General features: G+C 43.8%; 1 protein-coding gene across 1 annotated transcript; it reads left to right on the top strand.

Annotated features, from left to right (window-relative positions):
* Nucleotides 1-8,268: 8,268 nt before the first annotated feature.
* On the top strand, nucleotides 8,269-13,574 carry Cd93 (CD93 molecule). Its single transcript, XM_032904364.1, has 2 exons — nucleotides 8,269-10,679; nucleotides 10,928-13,574. Exons 1-2 carry the CDS (start codon nucleotides 8,773-8,775, stop codon nucleotides 10,950-10,952), a joined length of 1,932 nt encoding a protein of 643 aa, XP_032760255.1. The 5' UTR covers nucleotides 8,269-8,772; the 3' UTR covers nucleotides 10,953-13,574.
* The last annotated feature ends 10,461 nt before the right edge of the window (nucleotides 13,575-24,035 follow it).

The raw sequence follows: 24,035 nt of genomic DNA, 5'->3' as shown, positions 1-24,035 counted from the left end.
TCTCTATAGTCTGTTTTCCCTATACTCCAACAAGTAAGGTTTGTGCTTTGAAACTGTGAAGGATCTTGCTAAAAGTAAAATGTGATCTTAGTCCATGGTGTGCCTATAACAAAGCACCTGATTCTGGATATTTATAAGTAAAAGAGGTTTATTTGTGTCATGGTTTCAGTGCTTGGACTGTACAAACTATGCAGTGCTAGTGCCAGGTGAGGGACCAGACTGTTTCGCAACATGGACGATAATATCCTGTGGGGTCACAGTGACAGAAAGAGATACCAAATTGCCTATGAAGAGCAGAACACTGAGGAGGGACCAGCCTCCTTCTATTACAACAAGTTATTGTCCTAGGACTAATCTACTCTGGCAATAATCCTCTCATAAAGTTGGTCATGACCTAATCAGCACTAGACTTCATCTTTTAAAGGTTCTCCTACCTTCCAAAACCATTACACAGATGATCAAGATTCCAATGTGGGAATCTTTGGAGACAAACAATATCTAAATGACAGCAGCACAATTCCTGTGTGACTTGTGACATCAATAGTTTCCAGATGTCCCAGAACATCATATGGCTTCAGGAGCCCAACAGTACCATTACAGTGCTTCTCCATAAAGACACCAATGACTGGCCACATGGTACCAAAGCCTTTACATCATACCTGGTGCTATCATCCCAAGACAGGCAGGAGAACTCCCAAGGCATAGTTTTAAGATTCTATGCAACAATGCTGGGTTTACATTCTCTCTCTCTCTCTCTCTCTCTCTCTCTCTCTCTCTCTCTCTCTCTCTCTCTCTCTCTCTCTCTCTCTCCAGGATCCCTTTGGCTGTGCCCACTGTTCTAGCTGCCTCCTTTCAGATCCATCCCTTGCCTGCTCTGTATGTACACGAGCTGCTATCTGGTATTTTTGCTCCATTTCTGGACCTGTGGAAGTGTATAGTGACTTAGAACATACTAGAACTTTCTTTCTCCTTCTCTTCTTTCTCTTCTTTCTCCTCTTCCTTTTCCTCTTCCATTTTTCCTTTTTTTCTTTTCTTTTCTTTACGTGTTACTAATGCTAAACTTAGGGCTTCATGCATGTCATGCAAGTATTGTAAACAACTTCACAACTAAACAAACAGCTTCACCTGTCCTTAATCTTTTGAGACACAGTCTTATTTTGTAGCTCTGGTTGGCCTTGAATTTGTGGTTCTTCTGTCTTAGGCCCCTAAGTGCTGGGATTATAGGCAGGTCCCACACCTCCCATCCATTTCCTTCTGAGACACTCCTGGAGGATCCGCTAGGGCAGAAATAGTCATGAGTTTTAGAACTGTGAGTGGGGGCTGGAGAGATGGCTCAGCCGTTAAAGGCTAGGCTCACAACCAAATATATAGAACTGTGAGTGGGAGGTCATATTTACATTGCTGGTCATGACAACTGTTAAGTAAGTACTCTCTATGCCAAGAGTTTTATTAAGCAACCTCTTTAATCCTCACGCTTCTGTTTTTCAGTTGGGCAGGGCATCACTTCCATGTAAGGAAACCAAGACACAGAGATAAAAGATTCTTGCCCAAGGGCACATGGCTAATAAGTGGCATGTTTTGACTAGTGATCAGAATCACAGAAGGCCAGAGTTAAATGTCGTATTTCGTCCTGGTAGTGAGGCTAGGGTAGGTAAAGGCAGCAGCCCGGCCACAGAGGACTAGGGCGAGCACCATCTTTCCCACGGGCTTTGCAGCGGCCTCAGCCTCAAGAGCTCCTGGGTGTAGACCTGGATGCTTCCTGCTTCTGGATTCTTTCAGCTTCTGGAAGATTCCCTATGGATACTCTCTATATCTACCCATCCACAACTACCTTACACTTTGCTAGGAATCCGCAAGATTCTCTAGTCAGATTTCTTTTCAAAGGCAATTACATAATCTCTGCACGCGGGTCTGTCCGGTGAGCTCAGTGGTTTCTTTTCAAATGACTGTTACATCACACTTCTTTGACCATGGAGAACTAGATCTTGATATGTAGGGACATATAGACTATATGTTAATTTAGTGAGACTGTATAGTCCCCAAAGGCTGAATGGTCAGAGCAGCTGACTGGAACTATCCACAATGTTGCAGATGCTGAGTGGAACCTGAATGTCATCCACACCGGCCACAAACGCAGGCCCAGAGCTCTTTCTTGTTACAGGCTCTGTGTACAAAGATCCGGCCAAAGCTCCCTTTTCCTTCATGACTTATCTTTTCCAAAAGCTGACGAATCGCCTCTGCTCACCAAAGCAGGTTGTCAGCAAAGAGGACAAGTTGATCTTAAAAACAATGTTCATCCTGTTTATCCCCTGTCAGGCTTTCTACAACTACTGTGCATGAGAAAATTAGGCTAGGAGGCTGTTTACTAAATGAGGAGAAATCAATAATGCTCCAGAAAGAAGGTTTACTTAGACAAGGATCCAAACGAAGGCTCCCAAGTAGAAGACTTTGAAAACCACAAATCCCATTCTTCAGTAAAGGAGATACAGTTGGGCTCCTTGTGTGTCCGTCGGGAGTCAGGTGAGAAGGGAAGGAGATTCGATAGCCATCAGTCTTTGCTTCAGTCTCAGACACAATAGTCTTACCCACTGGTACCTGGTAGCTTCTAGATGCTGTGCTGCCGGAAAGCTATTGGGGCTAATGGTTTTCTCCATTTAATTCTCTCCACAGTGGAAAAAGCCCAAATCAGGGCTTTTATTCTCGCTATTTGATAAGCTGGGAGGCCAAGTCTAAATAGGGGAGACTTAACCCAAGTTCAGAGCCAGCAGAAAAGGTACAGGTTTGAGGAGGCGGAGCCCAGCAGGATCCTGGTGGAAAGGAGAAATGGCAGTTGTCTGAGTGCTTCCCAGGTGCCAACTCTTTCTCAAAGCCCCAGCAGGAGCAGAGACGGAAGGAGCACAGTGCCTCAGTAGCTTGCCAAGGTCACAAGGCAGTGACATAATGGCATTTGAACTAAGTACTGATATCTTTGGTGCAGAGCAACGGCCAGTCCCCAACACTCCACTCTAACATGAGAAATGTATCCTAGAATGTCATCGTTTATATTAAGCTGGGATCTTTGTGCCCAAGCTGGGCTAGTGCAGTAGAGCACATCTCCACGCAACAAAATACTTTGGAAAATAATTGTGCTGTAACGAATATGAATAGTTTTCTTTAATTTATTCTTTACTACTATAGCGAAAGATAAAAATGAAGGCATTTCAATTTTAAAACGTGTTATTCATGCCAAAGTTTCACATGTGTAATCCCAGGGGGATTACAGTGAGTTTAAGGCTAGCCTGGGTGGGCTATAGAGTAATATCATGTCTCAAAACAAAACAAAACAAAACCGTATTCATGTTATTCAAGTACTTCATAAATATTGGGTCTCACAACCTCTATTCTGTGTTCTTGTCTTAAAGTTTGAACATTAAACTCCCAAGCCAAAGTAGTTGCTGTTTGGTTTCCACACCCCCTACCCCCACTCTCCCTACCCCCACTCTCCCCCTCCCTCCTCCCTCCCCCCACAAGGGAATGAGGTGCTTATTTTACACATCAAAGCATACCTGGCCTCCAGGTTCTCCTAGTATCCCTCAGTCCCTACCTGGCATATCCTGCCCCCAACCCAGTATTTTCCAGCCCAAGGGCTGAGTTGCTCTTGCCCCAAAGGCTTCTTTCTATATAATCCAGACACTTTGGTCTCTCTCTTTCCTTCTCCTTCTCTCTCTGTAAGTGCACTCTTTTCCTCTTTCTGTCCCCCCTTCTCCTTCCCTTCTCTCTCCCCATGGTGACTTTCCTGGCCTCACTCCTTGCGGCCAGTGAGCTCACCCAAGAGCAGCTTTACAGTAAATATATTCTGCCTTTAATATATTCTACTGTGCCTGAATTGGCTCATTTCACCAGCAGAGAAATAACCTATCAGTTGCTGTTAGGAATCAGAAACCAACACTTCAAACTATGGCCTTTTGGGACACTGGGCATTTTAGATGAAACGCCCCTGACAATGAGCAGGTACTGCTGGAGGCTTTACCCCAGCCCCCTCATCTGCACAGAGCACAGTCCCACCCAACAGTGGAAGCTGCTTCCAATTCTCCAAATTCTCCATCTATAACAAAAGAAAAAATGGCAACAGCTCCTGCATATGTCCCTGGAGCTTGTTCCGATCCTAAAGATGTGCTCACTTTTACCCCAGGGTTCATTTATTTCCCTCAGATCATTCTAAAGATCAGTGGTTCTCAACCTTCCTAATGCCGAGACCCTTTAACACAGTTATTCACCTTGAAGTGACTCCAACCATAAAATTATTTCCTTGCTACTTCATAACTGTAATGTTGTTACTGTTATAAATCATAATGTAAATATTTAATTATAAGATATCTGAAAGGGTTGTTTGATTCCCAAAGAGTTCTAGACCCACAGGTTATGAACTGCTGCTCTAGATTTTCTGTGCCCCACCCCCATGGAAAGGGCGTTTATGTTGAGTGTGATGGTATATGATGGTAATCTGAGCACTCCAGAGGTTAAGGAAGGAGGTTCAAAAGTTAGGGGCAAGCCTGGGCTATAACGTTGGAGGGACCCTGCCTCAAAATTAAAGAGATGAGTAAAAGGGGCAGGACCTAAGTCTCACATGACCTTTTCTTTATTTTTCATGGCTCCTGAGTACAAGCACATGCATGCTTGCCGATGGAAAATATAAAGTTCCTTGAGTCACATGGGATAATGGTTTCTAGGTGATTCAGGTTCTGTCTAGTCCTTTACATTCTGATATTACCATTCACTGTGAACCCACTATAGAATGTGGAATCCTAAGGGCTTGTCCGTCATACCTGCTGAGTGACCTCCAACTGTTACAGGCTTAAACTCTGAGAACCAAGGATAGCTTTGAAACTGACTCCAAGTCTCGACACATTGAGACACAAATTCATTATTTAACAATATTTATATGCTTCCTATAGGAAAGACATCCAGAACTGACTCAAGGACAGTTGGAACCAGACTTTTTTTTAAAAAAGGATACTCTCAGAAGAAGCCAGTTTCTCTAGTCCCTGACTTTTTGAGGTCATAGGCTCAAAATTACCACACCCCCGCCCCCCAGAACAGGATAACTCTCCAGAAAAGAAACACCTAGCTTGGAGGACAGTGTATATCAAAAGAGAAGCCTCAACTTTCCTTCTCTCCTTTAGTGAGCTGATTAGGGATGCGACTGGAACTTGTGACAACTGGCTTTCTTTGCTGGCCCACTGGTCAATAAAGGGTTTTTTAAATTAGAAATTTATTTATTTATTTATTTATTTATTTATTTATTTATTTATTTATTTATTTGTGTGTGTGTGTGTGTGTGTGTGTGTGTGTGTGTTTCAGTCAGAGGACAACTCATAGGAGTCAGTTTTCCTTCTACCATGTGGGCCCTGGGACTCAAACTCAGGTCATTAGGCCTGTCAAAAAGTGCCTTTACTTGCTGACCCACAAAATAAAAATAAAATAAAAGGACAGACCTGTTAGCCAGCGTTCTTTCTAGGCTCCACCTCCCAGTTGCCTGGCAACAGGCACATTTGCTGACTCATTACAAAAGGGGCTGTTTGCCCCCTCCTCACTCTCTTACCCTCTTAATGTCTTCCCTCTCTGTCCCTTCTCTCCCCATCCCTTACCCCCTCCATGGCCTTTTTCTCTCTCTCTCTCTCTCTTCTCCTCTCTCTCTCTCTCTCTCTTTTCCCAACTCTCCTTCCCATGCTATAAACTTTATTTTATACTATACCCAAGTTGCTGGTACCTCAGGGGGAAGGGAAGCCTCAGCATGGACCCCGCAGATGCCCCCCTCCCCGCACCATACCGCATCTCCATTATCTCTATTAAACATATCCTGGTTCTTTCTTTTTTATAAAACACAACAAGACGTTGTTTTCATCAGTTACAAATTTTCTGTGGATGAATCACCACCTGCTTCCCTGCATCTGTTAGGTTTTCAGCCTGCACCTCCCCTATGTTTAGCTGCTGGCTCTGTGGAATGTACTGACCCTCTGTCCAGGGACACCCTGCTTTCTGGCTCATCATTGCAGCTTGTCCCTCATCACCAAGGCTGTTGCTGTTGAGGCCACTGGGGCCACCCTGTTTCCTATCTTTCTCTTGTCCCTTCTCCATCCTATCTGCTACAGGGCTCATAAGGCAATGCAGTCCATGCCCTCACCCCCATGTGGGTGATAATGCTGCCGAGTGCACAGTAGGTACTCGTGCACTCAAGGAAGAAGAAACCACAGAGTTGCACAGCATGCACAGCCACTGATCAGGGCAGGAGAGACTGTGTGTTACACTGCAGTGTTTCTTTCTTTTTTTTTTTTTTTTTTTCTTTTTTTTTTTTTGGAGCTGGGGACCGAACCCAGGACCTTGTGCTTCTAGGCAAGCGCTCTACCACTGAGCTAAATCCCCAACCCCATGGAGCACTGTTTCTTAACCTGTGCTCAACCCTTTCGGGGGTTGAGCAGCTCTTTCACAGGGGCCACATATCATATATCCTGAATGTCCTATATTTACATTATAATTCATAACAGTTGCAAAATTACAGTTAAAAAGTAGTAATGAAATTAATTTTATGGTTGGGGGAGTCACTGCAGCATGAGGAATGGTATTAAGGGGTCACATCATTGGGAAGGTTGAGAAGCACTGCCTTAGAGTCTAACTCCATTGCCCTTCTTATTCCCTTCCGTACTGCTTACCTCCCGCTACCAGATTCTGACTCAGATAACTCTTTTCTGCCATCCCATGCTTTGCCTTATGTTGCCTCCAATGAAGTGAATCAATACTGAATTGTACACACTTGTCCATTTTGAAATCATGAAGGTAAGAGCACCTCCCTATAATTTAGTCTTTAGCCTGGTATACAATATGGAAAGTTGTTAGACTGGTAGAGGGATGAGTAGATGGATGGGTTAGTGGATGGCTGAGTAGCTAAGTGAATGGTTGGGTTGGTAAGGTAGATGGAATTCTATGAACACCCGAGAAAAGGTTTGAATGAATTCTTGGGAATCATCCCTGTTCGTCCTGAACCCCAGATAGCATTCCCCTAAAAAACCTGCCTGGACAACATCCTGAACCCCAATAAAGGCTTTGACACCCTCTCTCCCTCTCTCCATCCTTCTTCTCCCCTCTCCCTATCTTTTCTCCCCAACCCCCTCCTAATTTCTCTCCCCCTCCCTCTCTCTTTCAGTGTCTCCATAGCAACCCACGTCCTACTGACACTGGGGTCTGTGGTGACACATATCTCTTATTTCGCGTGTTCTTTTGGGTTGCTTCCTTTCCATGTCACTGCCACACTCCAGTCCCAGTCAGACAGTAAGCATGATGGGAAAAAGAAACTGCACCTTAGTAAAAAGAATAAATAACTATGAGGACATCTGCCTGTGTCAAGCCCTGCCTGTGGAAGGGGCACACGGTCTGGAAGGCCAAAACTGAAGTTTGCAAAGTGACCTCCAGGGCAAGTAAAGGAACAGCGTAACCAGCTGCCAGCAATAGAGGAGTGCTCAAGAGCTGCCCAGAACCCTGCCTCAGCTGAGCGGACTCTGGGATGTGACTTTTACTGTGTCTTGGGAGGTTGGGCTCATTAGCTCATATGTGTGACCTCATTCTGATATTGCTTTCCTTTATCTCTTAACACTTGCTTACCCTTTAACACTTACTCCAAAGTGTTAGACTCTGAGTTTAGCTGGAGTCAGGTAGAATGTGGTGGTGGTGGTGGTGAGGATTAAACATACTTTCTACCATGCAGTGGCTGGCTGTGGGTCAAAAACTCTTTGACACAGAGACCTTGGTCCACATGCTGTGAGGTGCCTGCCCTGGCTTTGATTCTTACGCCTTGAATTTGAACTCTAGTCTCTGATTCTGCTCCTGTGCCTTTGGACATCTCCTAAGCCTTGGGTTAGGGAACATGTAACTCCTTCCTCGTGGTGAGTCAGGTTCATTTTCTCATCTTTCTGATCTTTTGGGGGCCCCGACACTTCACATTGCACTAGGAGACCCTGAAAACTGACTATTTTCACCCATTTTTAAAAAATGTTCTCAGTGAGATTGACATTGTTGGAAACCCAGAAATTCCCACAGCCAAAATCCTATTTAAAAGCTTCCTGTCTATTTAAAGTTCATGATGGGAAGAATAAAAGAAAAAAGACTCCAAAAACAGAGACAGGGTAAAAGATAGGAAAAAGGCAGATCCAGTTTGCTTCTAAAAAAGGCTGGAAATTATAATCCATGGCCTTGTGTCTCAAGGCTCACATATTTTTCTTTCCCTTCTGGTGGTTTGCAATCCAAAGTGGAATTTTATCATGGGTTATTTGGATGATCTTTTTCAAGTCCCTAGCCCCCAAAGCCTCTGCTCACTGGACAGAGTGCCACTTGGGCTCTTTATGCTATGGGAAAGCGAACGGACTGAAAATAAAGCAGCCATATCTCTTGGCTCCTCTCTACTCCCCACCGTGTTTCCACAGCTCTGAGCCAGAGACTGCCTGCGAACAACAAAAGCGTGATGAAGGCAACAGGAGTCAGAACGCTATTCATAGCAGGAAACCCCAGCATCCGGTGAGAAATAAGAAGTACGGGAGCACAGGATGCGCCCTGGGTCAGGAGGACGTGAAAAGCCTCGAGTCTTTGTAACCTTCTCTATGCCAGAGCTGTGGTAGTGTGACAGCGGCAGTGCAGCCCTCAGCTCCTTTCAGAGCACAGTCTGGTGCCAAGCTCCAGGTTCCCGTGGCTGCTGCTGTCACTGTGGGGGAGTCTAGCCTCTCCCAGAAGGAGACATACAGAAGAATGGTCACCTCAAATGGTTTGCTCCTGCTGCTGGGGCTTCTCGGCCAGCTCTGTGCAGGGGCTGCTGCTGATTCAGAGGCTGTGGTGTGCGAAGGAACTGCCTGCTATACAGCCCACTGGGGCAAGCTGAGTGCCGCGGAAGCCCAGCATCGCTGTAATGAGAACGGAGGCAATCTTGCCACTGTGAAGAGCGAGGAGGAGGCCCGGCATGTCCAGGAAGCTCTGGTTCAGCTTCTGAAGACCACGGCACCCTCGAAAGCAAAGCCGGGCAAATTCTGGATCGGGCTCCAGCGAGAGAAGGGCAAGTGTACGTATCATGATTTGCCAATGAAGGGCTTCAGCTGGGTTGGTGGTGGAGAGGACACAACTTATTCAAACTGGTACAAAGCGAGCAAGAGCTCCTGTATCTCTAAACGCTGTGTGTCCCTGATACTGGATCTGTCCTTGATACATCACCCCAGCCATCTGCCTAAGTGGTATGATGGTCCCTGTGGGACTCCCGATGCTCCAGGCAGCAGCATTGAAGGCTTCCTGTGCAAGTTCAACTTCAAAGGCATGTGCAGTCCACTGGCGCTGGGTGGACCAGGGCAGCTGACCTATACCACCCCTTTCCAGGCCACCACCTCCTCTCTGAAGGCCGTGCCGTTTGCCTCTGTTGCCAATGTAGCTTGTGGGGATGAAGCTGAGAGTAAGACCAATTATTACCTATGCAAGGAAACGACTGCAGGAGTATTCCATTGGGGTAGCTCAGGCCCTCTCTGTGTCAGCCCCAAGTTTGGTTGCAGTTTCAACAATGGGGGCTGCCAGCAGGATTGCTTCGAAGGTGGGGATGGCTCCTTCCGCTGTGGCTGCCGGCCTGGATTCCGGCTGCTGGATGACCTAGTAACTTGTGCCTCCAGGAACCCCTGCAGTTCAAACCCATGCACAGGAGGCGGCATGTGTCATTCTGTGCCACTAAGCGAAAACTACACATGCCATTGTCCCAGAGGCTACCAGCTGGACTCTAGCCAAGTGCACTGTGTGGATATAGATGAGTGCCAGGATTCCCCCTGTGACCAGGAATGTATCAACACTCCAGGGGGCTTCCATTGTGAATGTTGGGTGGGCTACCAATCCAGTGGTTCCAAGGAGGAGGCCTGTGAGGATGTGGATGAGTGTGCCGCTGCCTACTCACCCTGTGCCCAGAGCTGCACTAACACTGATGGCTCTTTCTACTGCTCCTGTAAAGAGGGATATATCATGTCTGGGGAAGACAGTACCCAGTGTGAGGATATAGATGAGTGTTTGGGCAATCCATGTGATACCCTGTGTATCAACACAGATGGTTCCTTCAGGTGTGGCTGCCCAGCAGGTTTTGAGCTGGCTCCCAATGGGGTCTCTTGTACCAGGGGCACTGTGTTTTCAGAGTTACCAGCCAGGCCTCCCCAAAAGGAAGACAAAGGTGACGGAAAGGAGAGTACTGTGCCTCTTACTGAAATGCCTGGTTCTCTCAATGGCTCTAAGGATGTCTCCAACAGAGCACAGACCACAGATCTCTCCATTCAATCGGATAGTTCCACTGCCTCTGTTCCACTAGAAATAGAAGTCTCTAGTGAGGCATCTGATGTCTGGTTAGATTTGGGCACATACCTCCCCACGACCTCTGGCCACAGCCAGCCGACTCATGAAGATTCTGTGCCTGCACACGGTGACAGTGACACCGATGGGCAGAAGCTGCTTCTGTTTTACATCCTGGGTACGGTGGTGGCCATCTCACTCTTGCTGGCTCTGGCCCTTGGGCTTCTCATTTATCTTAAACGGAAAGCCAAGAAAGAGGAGATCAAAGAGAAGAAGGCCCAGAATGCAGCTGACAGCTATTCCTGGATTCCAGAGCGAGCAGAGAGCCGAGCCCCAGAGAATCAGTACAGGTAAAGAAGCCAGGGGTTGCATGGGTAGCTGGGTGGGCAGACGTAGGCATGGGAGGCACAGAGCACAGTACTGAAAGTGGAAACAGAAACAGCTGGCCCTTTGCTGTTACAGCCAACCTCAACAGCCCAGTCCAAAAGGTGCCTGACTATCTGTCCTATGAGTTCATGTGGAGTAGAGGCAGGGGGTCCAAGGATGCAGATATGGGAGAGTTCCACAGCTTCTCACACTGTAATCTTGTTTTCCACAGCCCAACACCTGGGACGGACTGCTGAAGACAACGTGGCTTTAGAAACATAGTCAGCTGCCACTACCTTCAGAGTTACCTTCTTAGATGAGGGAGAAGCCACATCACTCTGAAAGACTGGACTGGACTCTCAGCAATAATTGGGCACCTTCCCCTTTAAGAACCTGGTGACTTGGGTTGGGCAGGTATTTTCCTAGTGCCTTTGATATGCCTGGGGAGATAAAATGACCATTGTGGGGAGTTTTGGGGATATTGACAGGCCTCACTCACACACCCTTTTCAAATCCAAAAGCAACTGGTTCCTCTGGTTGCCAATCAGGGCGTAGGAAGTCAGAGGGGGTGGGGTAGGGTGGGGGGAGGGGGCTTCAAAGTCTTTTCTTATGTATTGATTTATCAGAGAAGGAGCTACTGGTGCTAATTACGATGGAAACAATTCCTTTCCTTCACAGGCTAGAAAGCAAAACCAATTAACTAATAACCTGGTAAGACTGCTCTACCCTTCCTACAGGGACTTTTTCAGGATGGCTGTCTTGGTGTACATTTGCCTTCTGGCATTTCCCCTCCATCCCGCTTGCTCGGTATTGTTGGAACTGTCAGAATGAAAGGAAGTTCAACCAACTGCTCAGGGAGCAAGCAGGCAGGAAGTTTAGACCTTGTATCCCCTCGCTCTTTCTGATAGACTTGAGCTTATGGGCAAACAAGTTGGAAAGTTGCTTCAAGTGAGTGAGGTCTTGGTAAAAGCATTGTCTAGAGGGAGGCAGGCAGGAATTGATTTAACAGATATTTGAACAAAAAAATCTGAATGGACTGATGCTAGCACATACTCGACTATTGAGGAACAATAACAAAACCCCAAGATCAATTTGTCTTTGAGCTTGCACGGGCCCTGACTCCACTGCAGGGCACCCTCTCCCTTTATACCATCCCTACCAGGGAAGCTGGGTCAGCAGGCTCAGAAAGCCTCAGGATGCTTTCATTCTGAATGAAGGAAAGGATGTGTGAGCCCGGTGATGGGCTGTTTTAAATACTCCCATTTCAATGAAGCTTAGCCCACTTCATGGTTAAAAGTAGAGCTAGAGGACTTGAACCCTATTTTGTGGATGCGACACAGAGTGAATCAAGGATTAGTCATGAAGGAGGTTCTCTCTTTTTTTTTTTTTTTTTTGCTTAAAAGGGAGATACAGGGGGGGGGGAAAGGGGAAGAGGGAACAGCTAAAAAATTTCCAACCGTTAAAACGGCTTAGAGCCACCTTATGATTGACATGTTTATTTCAAAGGGTTCATATGCAAAAGTGTCCCTTAAACTTGCTGCAGGTAATGCTGTTCCAGCTGCACAGGGCTGTCTGGGGCCTGGAAGGCTGCCCTGGTGAGTCACTTCAGTATCTCAGGGAGGCCTCGTCTCAGCTGCCTGTGCTGTTTGAAATACTGAGACAAGGAATGTGTCTCCACCACGAGATTTTTGTTCTCAGACTAGAGTGTCCTTTTGTTACTAGTGTCAAAAGCAACCACCCTTCAAGTTGATAGCCAGAAAGTGACGATTAATAGCAACCAGACTCAAGGCCTTTGAAATATCTTAGAGAACTATATTACAGAAGTGTCTTTCTTTTTTTTCTTTGTCAATTTAAAATGGAGATACTTTCATTAGTCAGACTTTCTTTCTCTCTTTGAAAACCCAGCGTGGAGAGCAATGGGGAACCGATTGAGCTCAGTGGGTGCCTGAAATGTGTGCATTTAATAGTCAACTTACTGTCTGGCTTTCAGTTGAAATTTGAACATTTGGAACAGGATCTCTGGCAATAACTGAGATTGGCCACGAGTCCATTACAAGGAGACATGAATTTAGATCCATGGCAGTATCTGCATATACGGACGTGAACCTAAATGCGTCACTTTTACCTCCAGGCCTTCAACTGCTCACCTTTAGGGCTTGAGATGAGGAAGGTAACTGAGTCTAGGCTCCCCACAGCCTTGCTTGGTCTATACTCAGGCTGCTGTGTAGGACTTAAACTGACCAAAGTAACTTAGAAGGTAGACATGAAGCTCCAACTCCAACACTCTCTGGGGTACAGGATCCTCTCTGTGGAACCCACAACAGAGAAGGGAATGATGAGGAACATATTTTCTCAAAGTGTGCTTTCAGCATGAGCCCTTCCCATGGAGGCTGGGCTCTCTCGTCTACTGACCTGCCAAAGCCTTCAGCAGGACCATACCTCATGTGGCAAAGCCAATGGAGCCAGTCGCTGTTCCTAAATGGGTGCTTTATTCTCCCTATATTCTTGCTGTCCTCATGCTTGAACCTGGTAAATTCTGGGTTAGGGTATCTAAGAGGCCAAGCAATAAATAATTGATCTTCCACTGGACCAAGGGTGTTAGGGTAGGCCTTCTCTACCCAAGAAACCAGTGAACAGAGACAGAATACTCCCCTGCCTCTGATGAGCATAGCTTTAGGCCTTCAGCCTTCTCCTTACTCAATTGCAGGTGGCCATCATTGCCTTTTGTATTTTATATGGTTATGGTGATGGAAGCCAGCTATAAGTATGTTAGACACGAGCTTTCCAGGACCCCTATACTACTAGTACCTCGCATTATCTTTGTTCATTATTAAAGATAAATGAAACAATACACCCCCACTAACTTGAGGAGTTAAAAACCAAAAACCAAAAAAAAAAAAAAAAAAAACCAAAACAACAAAAAACAAAAAACAAAAACCAAACTACTCAAAAAGAAATGCCTCAGGAGGGAGCCCTGAACACTATTTGCAGAGGAAGTCTAGCCCCAGTTTTCCCTGGTATCTAGCATGACTTTGATGCAATCCCAAATGTATGCATTTTCTGGCTTTGGTGACCCAGTCATCATTATCATTACTACCACCATCACCATCATCATCATCACTGCCATCACCACCTCCTGGTGCTGTGCATCCTTGTGGTGTTTTATTAATGGCAGTAACTGGATGAATCCTACCTGGCTCTGACTGAGGGCAAAAAGGCCAGAAAGAAGAAAAGCAGAAAGAAAAAAAATGGGGCTGCTTTCCTTCATCTTCTTACCCAGGGAAAACCCAGCAAGCTTCTGGGAGGGTCTATCCTAATGCCTTCCCCAGACCATGGAGGAAGGAAACACAAATACTTCTGAGTTCACGTTCACTGTGCAGGGCAAGCTACCTAGGGAGAATTCTTTATCTCCTCATGAAGTTTCCCTCCTCTTTTGAGGTCCTAACCATGAGCCCTTTCGTGGACTGTTATCACCAACCAAACTTTCAACAGGTAGATGGGATCATTAGGTCATTTTGTTCCACCCCTCTTTTCCCATAAATATTTCTGGCAAAACTAAAGGTTTGCAGAGATGTGATTTGACCAAAAAAGGAAAACAAGATTACTCCATTCAAAATAACATACTTTGAAAGCAAGTATAGGAAAGCCTTTTCCTATTATTTTTCTTCTTAGCTTCCCCATTGTCTGAATTGGGAAAACAGGAAAGCATTGCTTTGTAGCACCTGCAAAATGGTTTAATGCCCCTGCATAGTTCCATATCTTTCAACAATAGATTTAGCATGGGAATCTAAACTAGACACCCTGAGAACATCTGTCCCGTCCCCGGCTCCTAAACCCAGGCTTTGATTATGTGTGGCTTGTGAATCCTATCAACCAAAGCAGGGGGACAGACACACCTCAGCCACTGTCTACCCTGATGACTCCTTACTCAAGGGCTTGTTGAGTACCTGGTCTTGACAGTACCTGTCTATTTCAGATGGGGACCCTGGACCTTTCATCCTTCCCATCTTACTTGCAGGGTGGCAAGTGGCTCCTCTTTGCATTTTACCCGGCCCCCCTCCAAGCTTAAGTTCATTTGCAGATCAGGGATTAAGCCTGAATTGTGTGGTGCTCAGTTTTGTTCCTGTTGTCAGGGGTTATTGTAAATGTTAGTAATCTCACCCCAAGCCCTCAGTAAGAACATAAATATTTAAAAAATATGTGCATTTGAAATCTGTTTCATGGATCCTGGAACTGTGGGATGTTCAGGCAGGAGTGACTTTAGTCTTCTAGTGAGTATTGCCCAGTTTGTGGGAAGGGAAGGCTCCCAGGTTACACTCCTCCTTAGAGCGACAACATTAACATTCTGAAGGGAGACGCGGGATTGCCTTGAAGAAGTGGGAACTTTGTCATGGTTTGAGCACTCTGTTATGCACCTCTCCTAATAAACTCTGAAAAAATATTTGTTCTGAATTTTTTTGTGTTATTTGTGGCAACTTAAAGTACATGGCAGAACTTACTTTGTGATTATTGAATTTATGTTCTCCTTTGCAGAGAGTTACCTTGATGGCCTTGTTTCTGTGTGTCTCTCACTGGTAGGAATGCTGGCTTGGGTCTCTATTGGTGCTGTCTCTCAGGATGTGCCTTTGGGAATAAGGAATACAGAGTGAGACTGTACTATAGAGGGGCAGTGTCCAAAGCAGCTGAGAACAGACCCTAGGTCTCCTTCCAGATTTAGCATCCTCATCCTGGTCATCATGGCCACCCTTAATTCCTAGGATCTTGTTGATTGCCTGAATGATGCCCGGTGGGGACTAAATGCAGCCAATTGGTGTGATGTGAAAGAAAAAAAAACCCTGTAATTATCACAGAGCATTATCACTGCTTTGTCAGTGAAGCTCGGTCAGTTTACTTAACTAATTGAACAGGGCAGACAAAATCATTGCCTGTTTGGCTGCAAAGATCTCACTGAGATTCCACGTTGTTGGAAGCAGATGATAACTGGTGATTTTCACATGGTGTGCTTGGTAAAGAAGGGTTTAAGTGAGATAAAGGGCTCTATTCTATAATGCTAATCACATAGGACAATTTCAATAAATATCCATTAAAATTAAGTAAAGCAGAACCTCTTGTAGTTTAGCTGCTAATAAGACACATTGGGAAATCTTACCTTATTCTGAGACTTCCAACACACACACACACACACACACACACACACACACACACACACACCACATCTATAAACATAGACACAATATACAAACACTCACAAACACACAATTTTAACACTTATTTCACAATGAATCAACCAGAGACCAATGTTTCCTGGTTTAGGGAAAGCTCATGAAGAAAAATGTCATATTTTAATAGCATCTTCTTGTTACTGTAAATTCCTTAGATATCAGGTAAGTCTGTCAAAAGTGATTGCCCAAATGCTCAATATACAGAGTTATTTGTGTCTGTGATACATCTTTATTGTCCTCAGACACCTAGATTGAGATTGGCGAGTCATAGGGACATTGTGGACAATCTGTGGCGTTCAGTTAAGTGAGCTAAGTTCTCAGCCAATTCTTAAATGTATTTCATAGGAAGAGAAAGTAGTATCAGAGGAAACGTACCTCCAAACTAAAACATGCTCAGCTTAGACTTCTTCTAAACTGTATTTTAATGTGGGCAGGCTTTGAAAGAAAGTTTATAGACTTGTTCTTCAAGTCTCTTGATGTTCCCAGGGAGATCTTTTTCATAGGTAATAACGGGCAGTCAAAAAGGAGAAGAGAGAGCTAGGGCTGGTGATACACACTATCTGAGCACTTGAGAGGAAGAGGCAGAGGACAAGTTCGTGGTCAGCCTGAGCTATGTAGCGAGTCTTCCTTGAAAATAAAATGAAATTTAAAAAAAAAAGGAAGGAGCAAGGAAAGGAAGAGAGGGGTGTAGGAAGGGAGGAAGGAAAGAAGAAAGCGGGAAAAGATAAGATAAAAGAACTAATTTAGTTTTCAGACCAATAGTTATTCAAAGAAGTTCAATTTGACAGACCTTACAAGGCTGCTTAGCTCAGTTGAGGGCATTCTCCTGCCTCCAGGAAGCTCATAACTAGAGGTGGTCACAAGCCACTGTCTCTTGATTAATCCCATTTGTTGGTTGTTTTACTTATTGAGATTCATTTCCATTATCTTGGGTACCGATCTGATCTATGTTTCATCCTGGTTCATAGTGTTTAAATTGGTGAGAGAAGAAACAGAAGGAAGGAAAGAAGGGAGTGAGGGGAGGGAAGGAGAAGGCAGGAGAGGAAGAAGGAGGAAGGGAGGAGAGATGGAGGAAGGTGATAAGGAAGGGAGGGGAGGAGAGGAGAGAGAACACAAAGGAGCAGGAGCAGCGCCTGCTGTGGTGATGGTCACTGGGCTCTATCACAGCTCTCGCTTCAGTTGCTGAAAGTCTTTATTCCTCAAAGCCACATAGATCATCTTGGCCATATTTGAAGAAGCAATGCTGTTTGGGTGGACCCTCATAGAGACAATATACCCCCTGTTCACATCTCTTTCTGCTGAAGAATGCCGCTTCTTTCTTCCATATTAAGCTAAATATCTATTCACACGAATATGTTAGATGCCTTAAGCTGAGCCTGTGACTTCTGCTACATTGTATCCTCTTAAATTAAAATTCGACAGTAAGGTGGTAATTAAAAATAAGAACGGTAAATTCTAACTTTTTACTCTCCAAGATCTTGCTCCTCCCCTAAGATTATGTACAGAAACATTTTCCTTCATTGTCAAAACTACCAACTCTCTGGCCATACAAGAGGGTTATGGCTATGTAATTCTTACAACCTTCCCTACAGCACATTGCCCAGTGCTATTCAGCTCTCCAGCCCTTGCTGGACAGCCTTTCATTTTAGGGTCTGTCAAAATCCCCCGGGATTTTATCAGTTTTGTTTCTGTAAAGAGCTGTGTTGTGTAGGTAACTGATGAATACCTGGTAGGTTGCTTCTTTTGCTGTTATAATTTCTTACTATAACTGCAATTCCAAATTACATGTCTGGCTTTAATATACTGGGTTTATTCTATTTTAACTTTCTTCTTTTAATGTCAGTTTGTTTCATCACAAAGCTACCTTTACTTTGTGTGGGTTCCTCTTTTTTCTTCCTTTTTAAAAAAAAATCCAATAAAAAGTCAAAAGTAATTTTTTTTCCAATGAAGTCATTCTATTTCCATTTCCAAGATTGTTAGTGCCTGGAGGCTTATTTTATACATTTCCTTCACAATGATTTTGTACTACGTTGATCCATTACAATGGTTCTCAACCTGTGGGTCACAGCCGTTTTGGCAAACTTTGGTCTCCAAAAACATTTACATTATGATTCATAACAGTAGCAAAATTACAGTTATGAAGCAGCAACAAGAATAATTTTATGATTGGGGAGGTCAGCACAACACCAGGTACTGTGTTAAAGCCCAAAACTTCCAGGTGACCAAATATTGAACACAGTGACTTTTCTCTTGGAGTAGTAGGTGCAGATGAGACACTGGCAGGTAGAATTTGACCAGACAACTGGTTACAAACCAGCCCCTTGTCTTCCTTATACATGCTATTTAAGCCCTCAATACTTATTCCTTCCTAACTCCTTCCCTCAAGGGACCTCAGTCTTTGAGGATGGAATTGGCTTTCAAAATCCCTTCTTTCCTTCACCACAATAGTCAAGTAGTTATATGTCCTGGCTTCCTCAAGTAAGGCACTTGAGAGGGCAAAGGCTGAGTCTTTATTAAACCCTAACTCATATCCCAGTCTCACCTACAGTTGGACAGAGGGCCCACAGGATACATTATTTTGTAATATGTGTTATTAAAGCAGTATCTGCCAGTAAACTTCTCAACCTCAATAGGGTTTCCTGGGGAAGGCAGTGAATGGGGGAGCAGTGTAGGCAACTGGGGTCATGCTGATAGCAGACAGGGCAGGTAACTGGGATTGTTGATCTATGGGGTCAATACTACTAATGAAACAAAACTTAGTTACCTGGGGCTGGCAAGAATGCTCAGCGAGAAACTCTGAGCTCTTTTAACTCTTAAGTGTACATACATAGGGACAGACAAATATACATTTGGTAATTAATTGCTTCTGGTTTTAGTAAAAGCTCATTAGATTTCTTATTATGCAGCCTTTGGTTACTGTTAGGAGGAGTGGGCTCATTCTATTCTTGATTCTAACTTAATTACGTCTTTCTAGCAAAGCAACTAAAACCATGTCTTAAAATTTTTCTTCCTAAGATTATTTGAATCAAATCAGGAATTCTACAAAATTATTATCATTAAACAGTATTAATTCATGAAAGTTCATCTTTATGTTGATCTGCAAGAAATTTGCTCTATAGGGTAGGCTAATGCCCAGGAGTCCCTAGGCTATGTAAAAGTGACAGGAAAGCCATATCAGCTGTAAGAAGCAATCCTGAGTCTCTTGGGATCTTGCCTCTCAGAGCTCACCCATTTTAGGCCATGCAAAAGGTGAGCCACTTCTAGGAAAGTCATCTGCTAGCTTTAGCTTTTTCTAGATGGCGTCTGACAAGTATCAGGAAAATCATGTAACGTTTACAACTTAGTAAATATGAAAGTAGCACATATTTATTGAACAAGAAGTAGTGTTTCTGCAGGGATACTGGAGCAGAGAATTCCAAAATCCGTGGATAGATGACAGAAGATGACACAGGTTCTATATCACTAGGTTTCACTACCCCCTACTAAACATAAACAGGAACAACATCTGGAAACTGTAATATGAAAGAAAATACATCAGCCAGCCATGAATGAGCTGGTATTTTAGCCTTTTGTGAGGGTCTCATAGGAGACTCTAAACAGGAGACTTCTCAGCAGAAGTGGAAGGTTGAGCAGTATGTGCATTTCGACAACGTTTTATGTTCAAGTAAGCATACTTGTGTCTACATATCCCCCTCATCCAAGCACGTGTGTGCTAAAGACATTCTCTGCAGTTCCTGAGTCATTATACACATCGCAAAGGGCTTTGCTTGATTTAAGGCATACCCCATCAGTGCCCCTCGCATCGCCAGTATGGCTATCTTCTCTGCCTTTGTCAGATGATATGCTTGTGTATAGTAGTAATAGAGGGAGAAGGAGTACTCACAGGTTGCCCTATGGTCATAGCTGGCCATCAGAAGAAGCTCAGTTGGAACTGGTATACATGCTGTTGGGAAGGTCAGTGATGTAGTCTCTTCAAAATTAGCCCCTAGTTTCTTAAGAACTAAACTTATCCTCATCATGAATTCCATTTGTTTTGGGTATGGTAGGTAAGAGTGTGCAGTGCTGGGGGTTGAACTGAAGTTTAGTCTACCTATGAGACCCTCACAATCCAGCAAATCTGATCTGATGGTTATTTGATAGAAATAAAATCATGGCCTATGCAGTCTTGGATATAGATCTTCATAGGCAGTTTATTTGTAGAGCCTCTGCCTGAAAGCCAGTCAGATATTCATCAGCAGAAAAATGCAGAAATCTCATGGATTATTTATTGAGGGGAACATTCCTCACTAGGAAATGTCACATAGTTAGTGGACAATCAAGGAAGATTTAGAGGGACAAGGAAAGCTAGATGCTTCAAAATTAATTTGTATCAAATTCTTGAACAACAAAAATTAATCTATGATTAAAATGCTGCTAAGCAGTTATGAGAGAGGGGAGTGAGGCTTACTGCAAAGAATTCAAGGACCTTCATGGAACCATGGAAATGTCATGTCTTGATCAGATGTTGGGTACATGGGCATTTGCATTTTCAGCACTCATTAAACCCTAAACAGAAAATGCGTACGTCTTATTGAATACAAATTACATTGTATTGATTTTAAACATGCTGCCTGTGAATGTATAGGGAAGATGAAGGTTTAAAAGATATAGCCTGAATTATTTTTCCTAGAGAAATGAGACATGGTTTTCCCAGGCTTTATGGTTTCCGAGCTAGTAAAAGCTGGTAAAAAGATGAATGAACCTCTTGTGGGTATCAGTCGCCTTGTGCTTCTCTACTGTTGATCCTTGTAGAAGCCCACTATTCAGGGCTAGTGATTGTGGAAATCCACTGCTGTGACACCACTGCCATGAACGCCTCCCTACACATAGTAGTCTAGTGATCAGGAAGCTCTAATTATATTAACCTCCACCCAGCCATTCAAACTCACCCTGAAGGATCTCCAGTCTGCCCCATCTTCTCCTTCCAATGTTGAGTGTTAACTTTGCAAATGTTAAGTGCTGGCCTCTTTCTTTCATGTCCTTTTACATTTACTTCTTAGAGCCAGTCAATCTGGCCCTGCTCTTTAAGGGAAGTGTTTTTTTTTTCCCACTATGGAGACAACCTTTCCCATTATTAAACTTTATAAGGAAAAAACAACCATAGCAAAGCTTCTGGCAGAGGCTACAGGTGCCAGGCTTGTAGTCAAACTGGGATCTGTGATAAAGTCATGGATTTTCATTAAGAGGGATTTTGGGTTTGTTTTGTTTCCACTGCATAAAGACCAGATGCCCGGTTTGACTTGTTTAATGCTTGCCGGGACTGGATTGGATGCTTAAAGGATTTCTGGCTGAAATGAAGTGATGTCTATTAGCTTTAATTGCATGTTGAATGGTCTTTAGCATGAGTTATTTATTCTTTTTGGGCAAAGGAAAAGATGACTCATTCGAGCCTCATTATTTCAAAATCCGGAGTCATGTTGAGTTGAAATCAACCCATGCATCAGCTTCACAAACAAGAAAACAACTCAAAATATTTTTAAGAGTTCGTTAAAGGAAATTAGTTTCATGAGTAGGCTAAACTGCTGGCCGACTAAGAATTCTTCTGGTGGGATGTTTCCCTCTGTGTTTACATTTATACATATGTATTAAAAGATGTATTGTAAATGAATAATATACAAATATAGAGAACCAATGTATGTTGTAGATATTTTAATCTGATTTTGATTATATGTAAGAACTATATTTAATGGTGAATTTGCTTTCATATGATAGTCTAATGGTCAAAACACTTTCGTTTTTCTTAAAATGAGACATTCAGAGAATGTAAATGAGGGCGTCTGCAGTGGCCATTCATTGTACTTTCTTTGTCTCTGTGGTCTTCCATCAGCAGTGCATAGCCTTCAGTCTCAAGCTTGCCATATAACGCCATATTTCTGGGTCTCATACAAAAGGTCCACCCATTAAGGAACTCTTCTTGGAATTTTCTTTGGGAGGGATACTGGAGAGAGGGCTTAGCAGTTAAAAGCACTTCCTGCTTACTGCTCCTGCACAAGATCTGGATTTGGTTCCTAGCACCTACATCTATCTACTTACATATCTATGTATAACTCCATTTCCAGAGGATACAATGCTCTTTTCTGACCTCTAGGACTTTTGTATGCACATGGCACACATATAGACACCCAGGCACTGCACACGCGTGCATGCACACATGCACATGCGTACACACACATGTATAAAATAAATAGATGTTTTTAAAAGTATTTTTTATTTTTAAAAATTATATGCACATGTACATCTATATGAGGGTGTGTGCATGTAAGTGCAGGTGCCTGTAGAGGCCAAAGGCGTCAGATCTTCCTGGAGTTGGAGTTGTAGGCTATTGTGTGCTGCTTGATATGGGTACTAGGAACAAAACAGAGGTCCTCTGGAAGAGCAGCACATGTAAAATGCAGGGCTATCTTTCTAGCCTCATTGATTTGCTTCTAAAATACTGTCTTGCTGTGGTGCCCATACTGGCTCCAAACTCTCAAACCTACTTCCTCAGAGTCTTACGGATGTGTGCACCACAAGCCCTGTTACCACCGAGCTTGTGTGCTCTATTGGTTTGACGCATACCCAGTGATTAATTACACATTCTACCACAGCAATATCACACAGAGCAATTTTAGTGGCAGGGATGTCCTTTGTGCTCTGCCCACCCATTCTGCTTCTCTCGAGAACTGTGACTGTGTTTATTGATTGCATAACCTTTTTTCCTGGAATGCATCTTGCATAGTGTGTAGCATTTTCAAATGAGCTTCTTCCACTTGGCAGAGTGCATTTAAGGTCTCTCCAGCCATTTCTGTGACTTGATCATTTATTGATTTTAATCTAGCTAACATTCTGTTGCTAATTATATACACACCTACTGAAGAATATTGTGGCTACTTCTGAGTTTTGACACTCATAAAGCTACTAAAATACTCTCATACAAATGTCTGTGTGATCCTAAGTTTTCAACTCATTCAGGTAAATGTCTGGAGGTGGGATTAGTGAATAATAGAGTAGAGGTGTGTCTAGTAGAGGTATGGCCAGCCTTCCAGAGAATCCAAGTCATTCTGCATTCCCACTACTGAGAGCTACGGTTGGATTTTAATCATTCTAATAGCTGCTTTAATTTACAGCTTCAATGAGACATGTTGCTTATCTACTTCCATGCTATCCGTGTCTCTTAAGATTTTGGGGACCATTTTTTACTTAGGTTGTTTGTTTTCTTACAGTTGGGTTTCGGGCAATCTTTGTGTCCTTTGGACACCAGTCCTTGCTCAGATAGATATATTGCAAATACATCTTCCAAGTTGTTGGTAGTTTGTCTTTAAATCCGCTTGGCAGTATCACTTACACATCAGCTGTGTGGTACTGTGCACTTTTGCCTCTCCTGGGAGTCAGGACCTCATGGAGTGGTGGAGTGGCATCAGTGGTATGCACCACAGTGTTGGGTGGTAGAGATGTGCACACAGAAAACTGCAAGCTGAATAAAAGCAAGTGCCGTAATTACAGTGTCGCTGTATGCAAAAGGCTGAACCCAGGGAAGATGCTGACTCTGTTGTTTGACCCCCGGTGAACAGTAGGCTATCAACTGAGAGTCAAGTTTGAACCGATCTTGGTATTGAGGGAGTTGTGAAGAAAAGTTTCCAGTACTCCACAGACCTGAAGTTGGAAGGGAGGCTGTGGGAGGAAGGGCAAGGACAATCAAAGTAGAAAAAAATTCTGCTTCAACTAGAAGAAGGTATGGCTGAAGATCTGAAGAAGACATTCCCAAACCCAGGATGTATGTAGGCTTCATCCTCATTTTGAGAGGAGAGGCTGAACTCAGGGAGATTTTCTATTCCAGAAAGTCAGCCAACATCCTCATGTTGATCCTATGGCCAAGTTCTGTGTTAAGTGTAACGTTTTGAGACTCAGTCACACATTCATTTCTTTAAGCTATTGATTGGGACTCAATACACCACTATTTATATGTACATTGTCCTGTTGATTAAAGTCTGGTGCTATAGCTCATGTTCTGGAAGCTTGGTTCCCATTATTATACTGAGCAATTAGTGGACTCTGTAAGACATAGGGCTTAAAACATTACTCTTAGAAGAGATTAGGATC

This window comes from Rattus rattus, chromosome 5 (genome assembly GCF_011064425.1).
Source record: "Rattus rattus isolate New Zealand chromosome 5, Rrattus_CSIRO_v1, whole genome shotgun sequence".
Taxonomy (NCBI): Eukaryota; Metazoa; Chordata; class Mammalia; order Rodentia; family Muridae; genus Rattus; species Rattus rattus.
The sequence above is the reverse complement of the archived record's forward strand: the minus strand, read 5'-3'. Positions and strand labels throughout refer to the sequence as shown.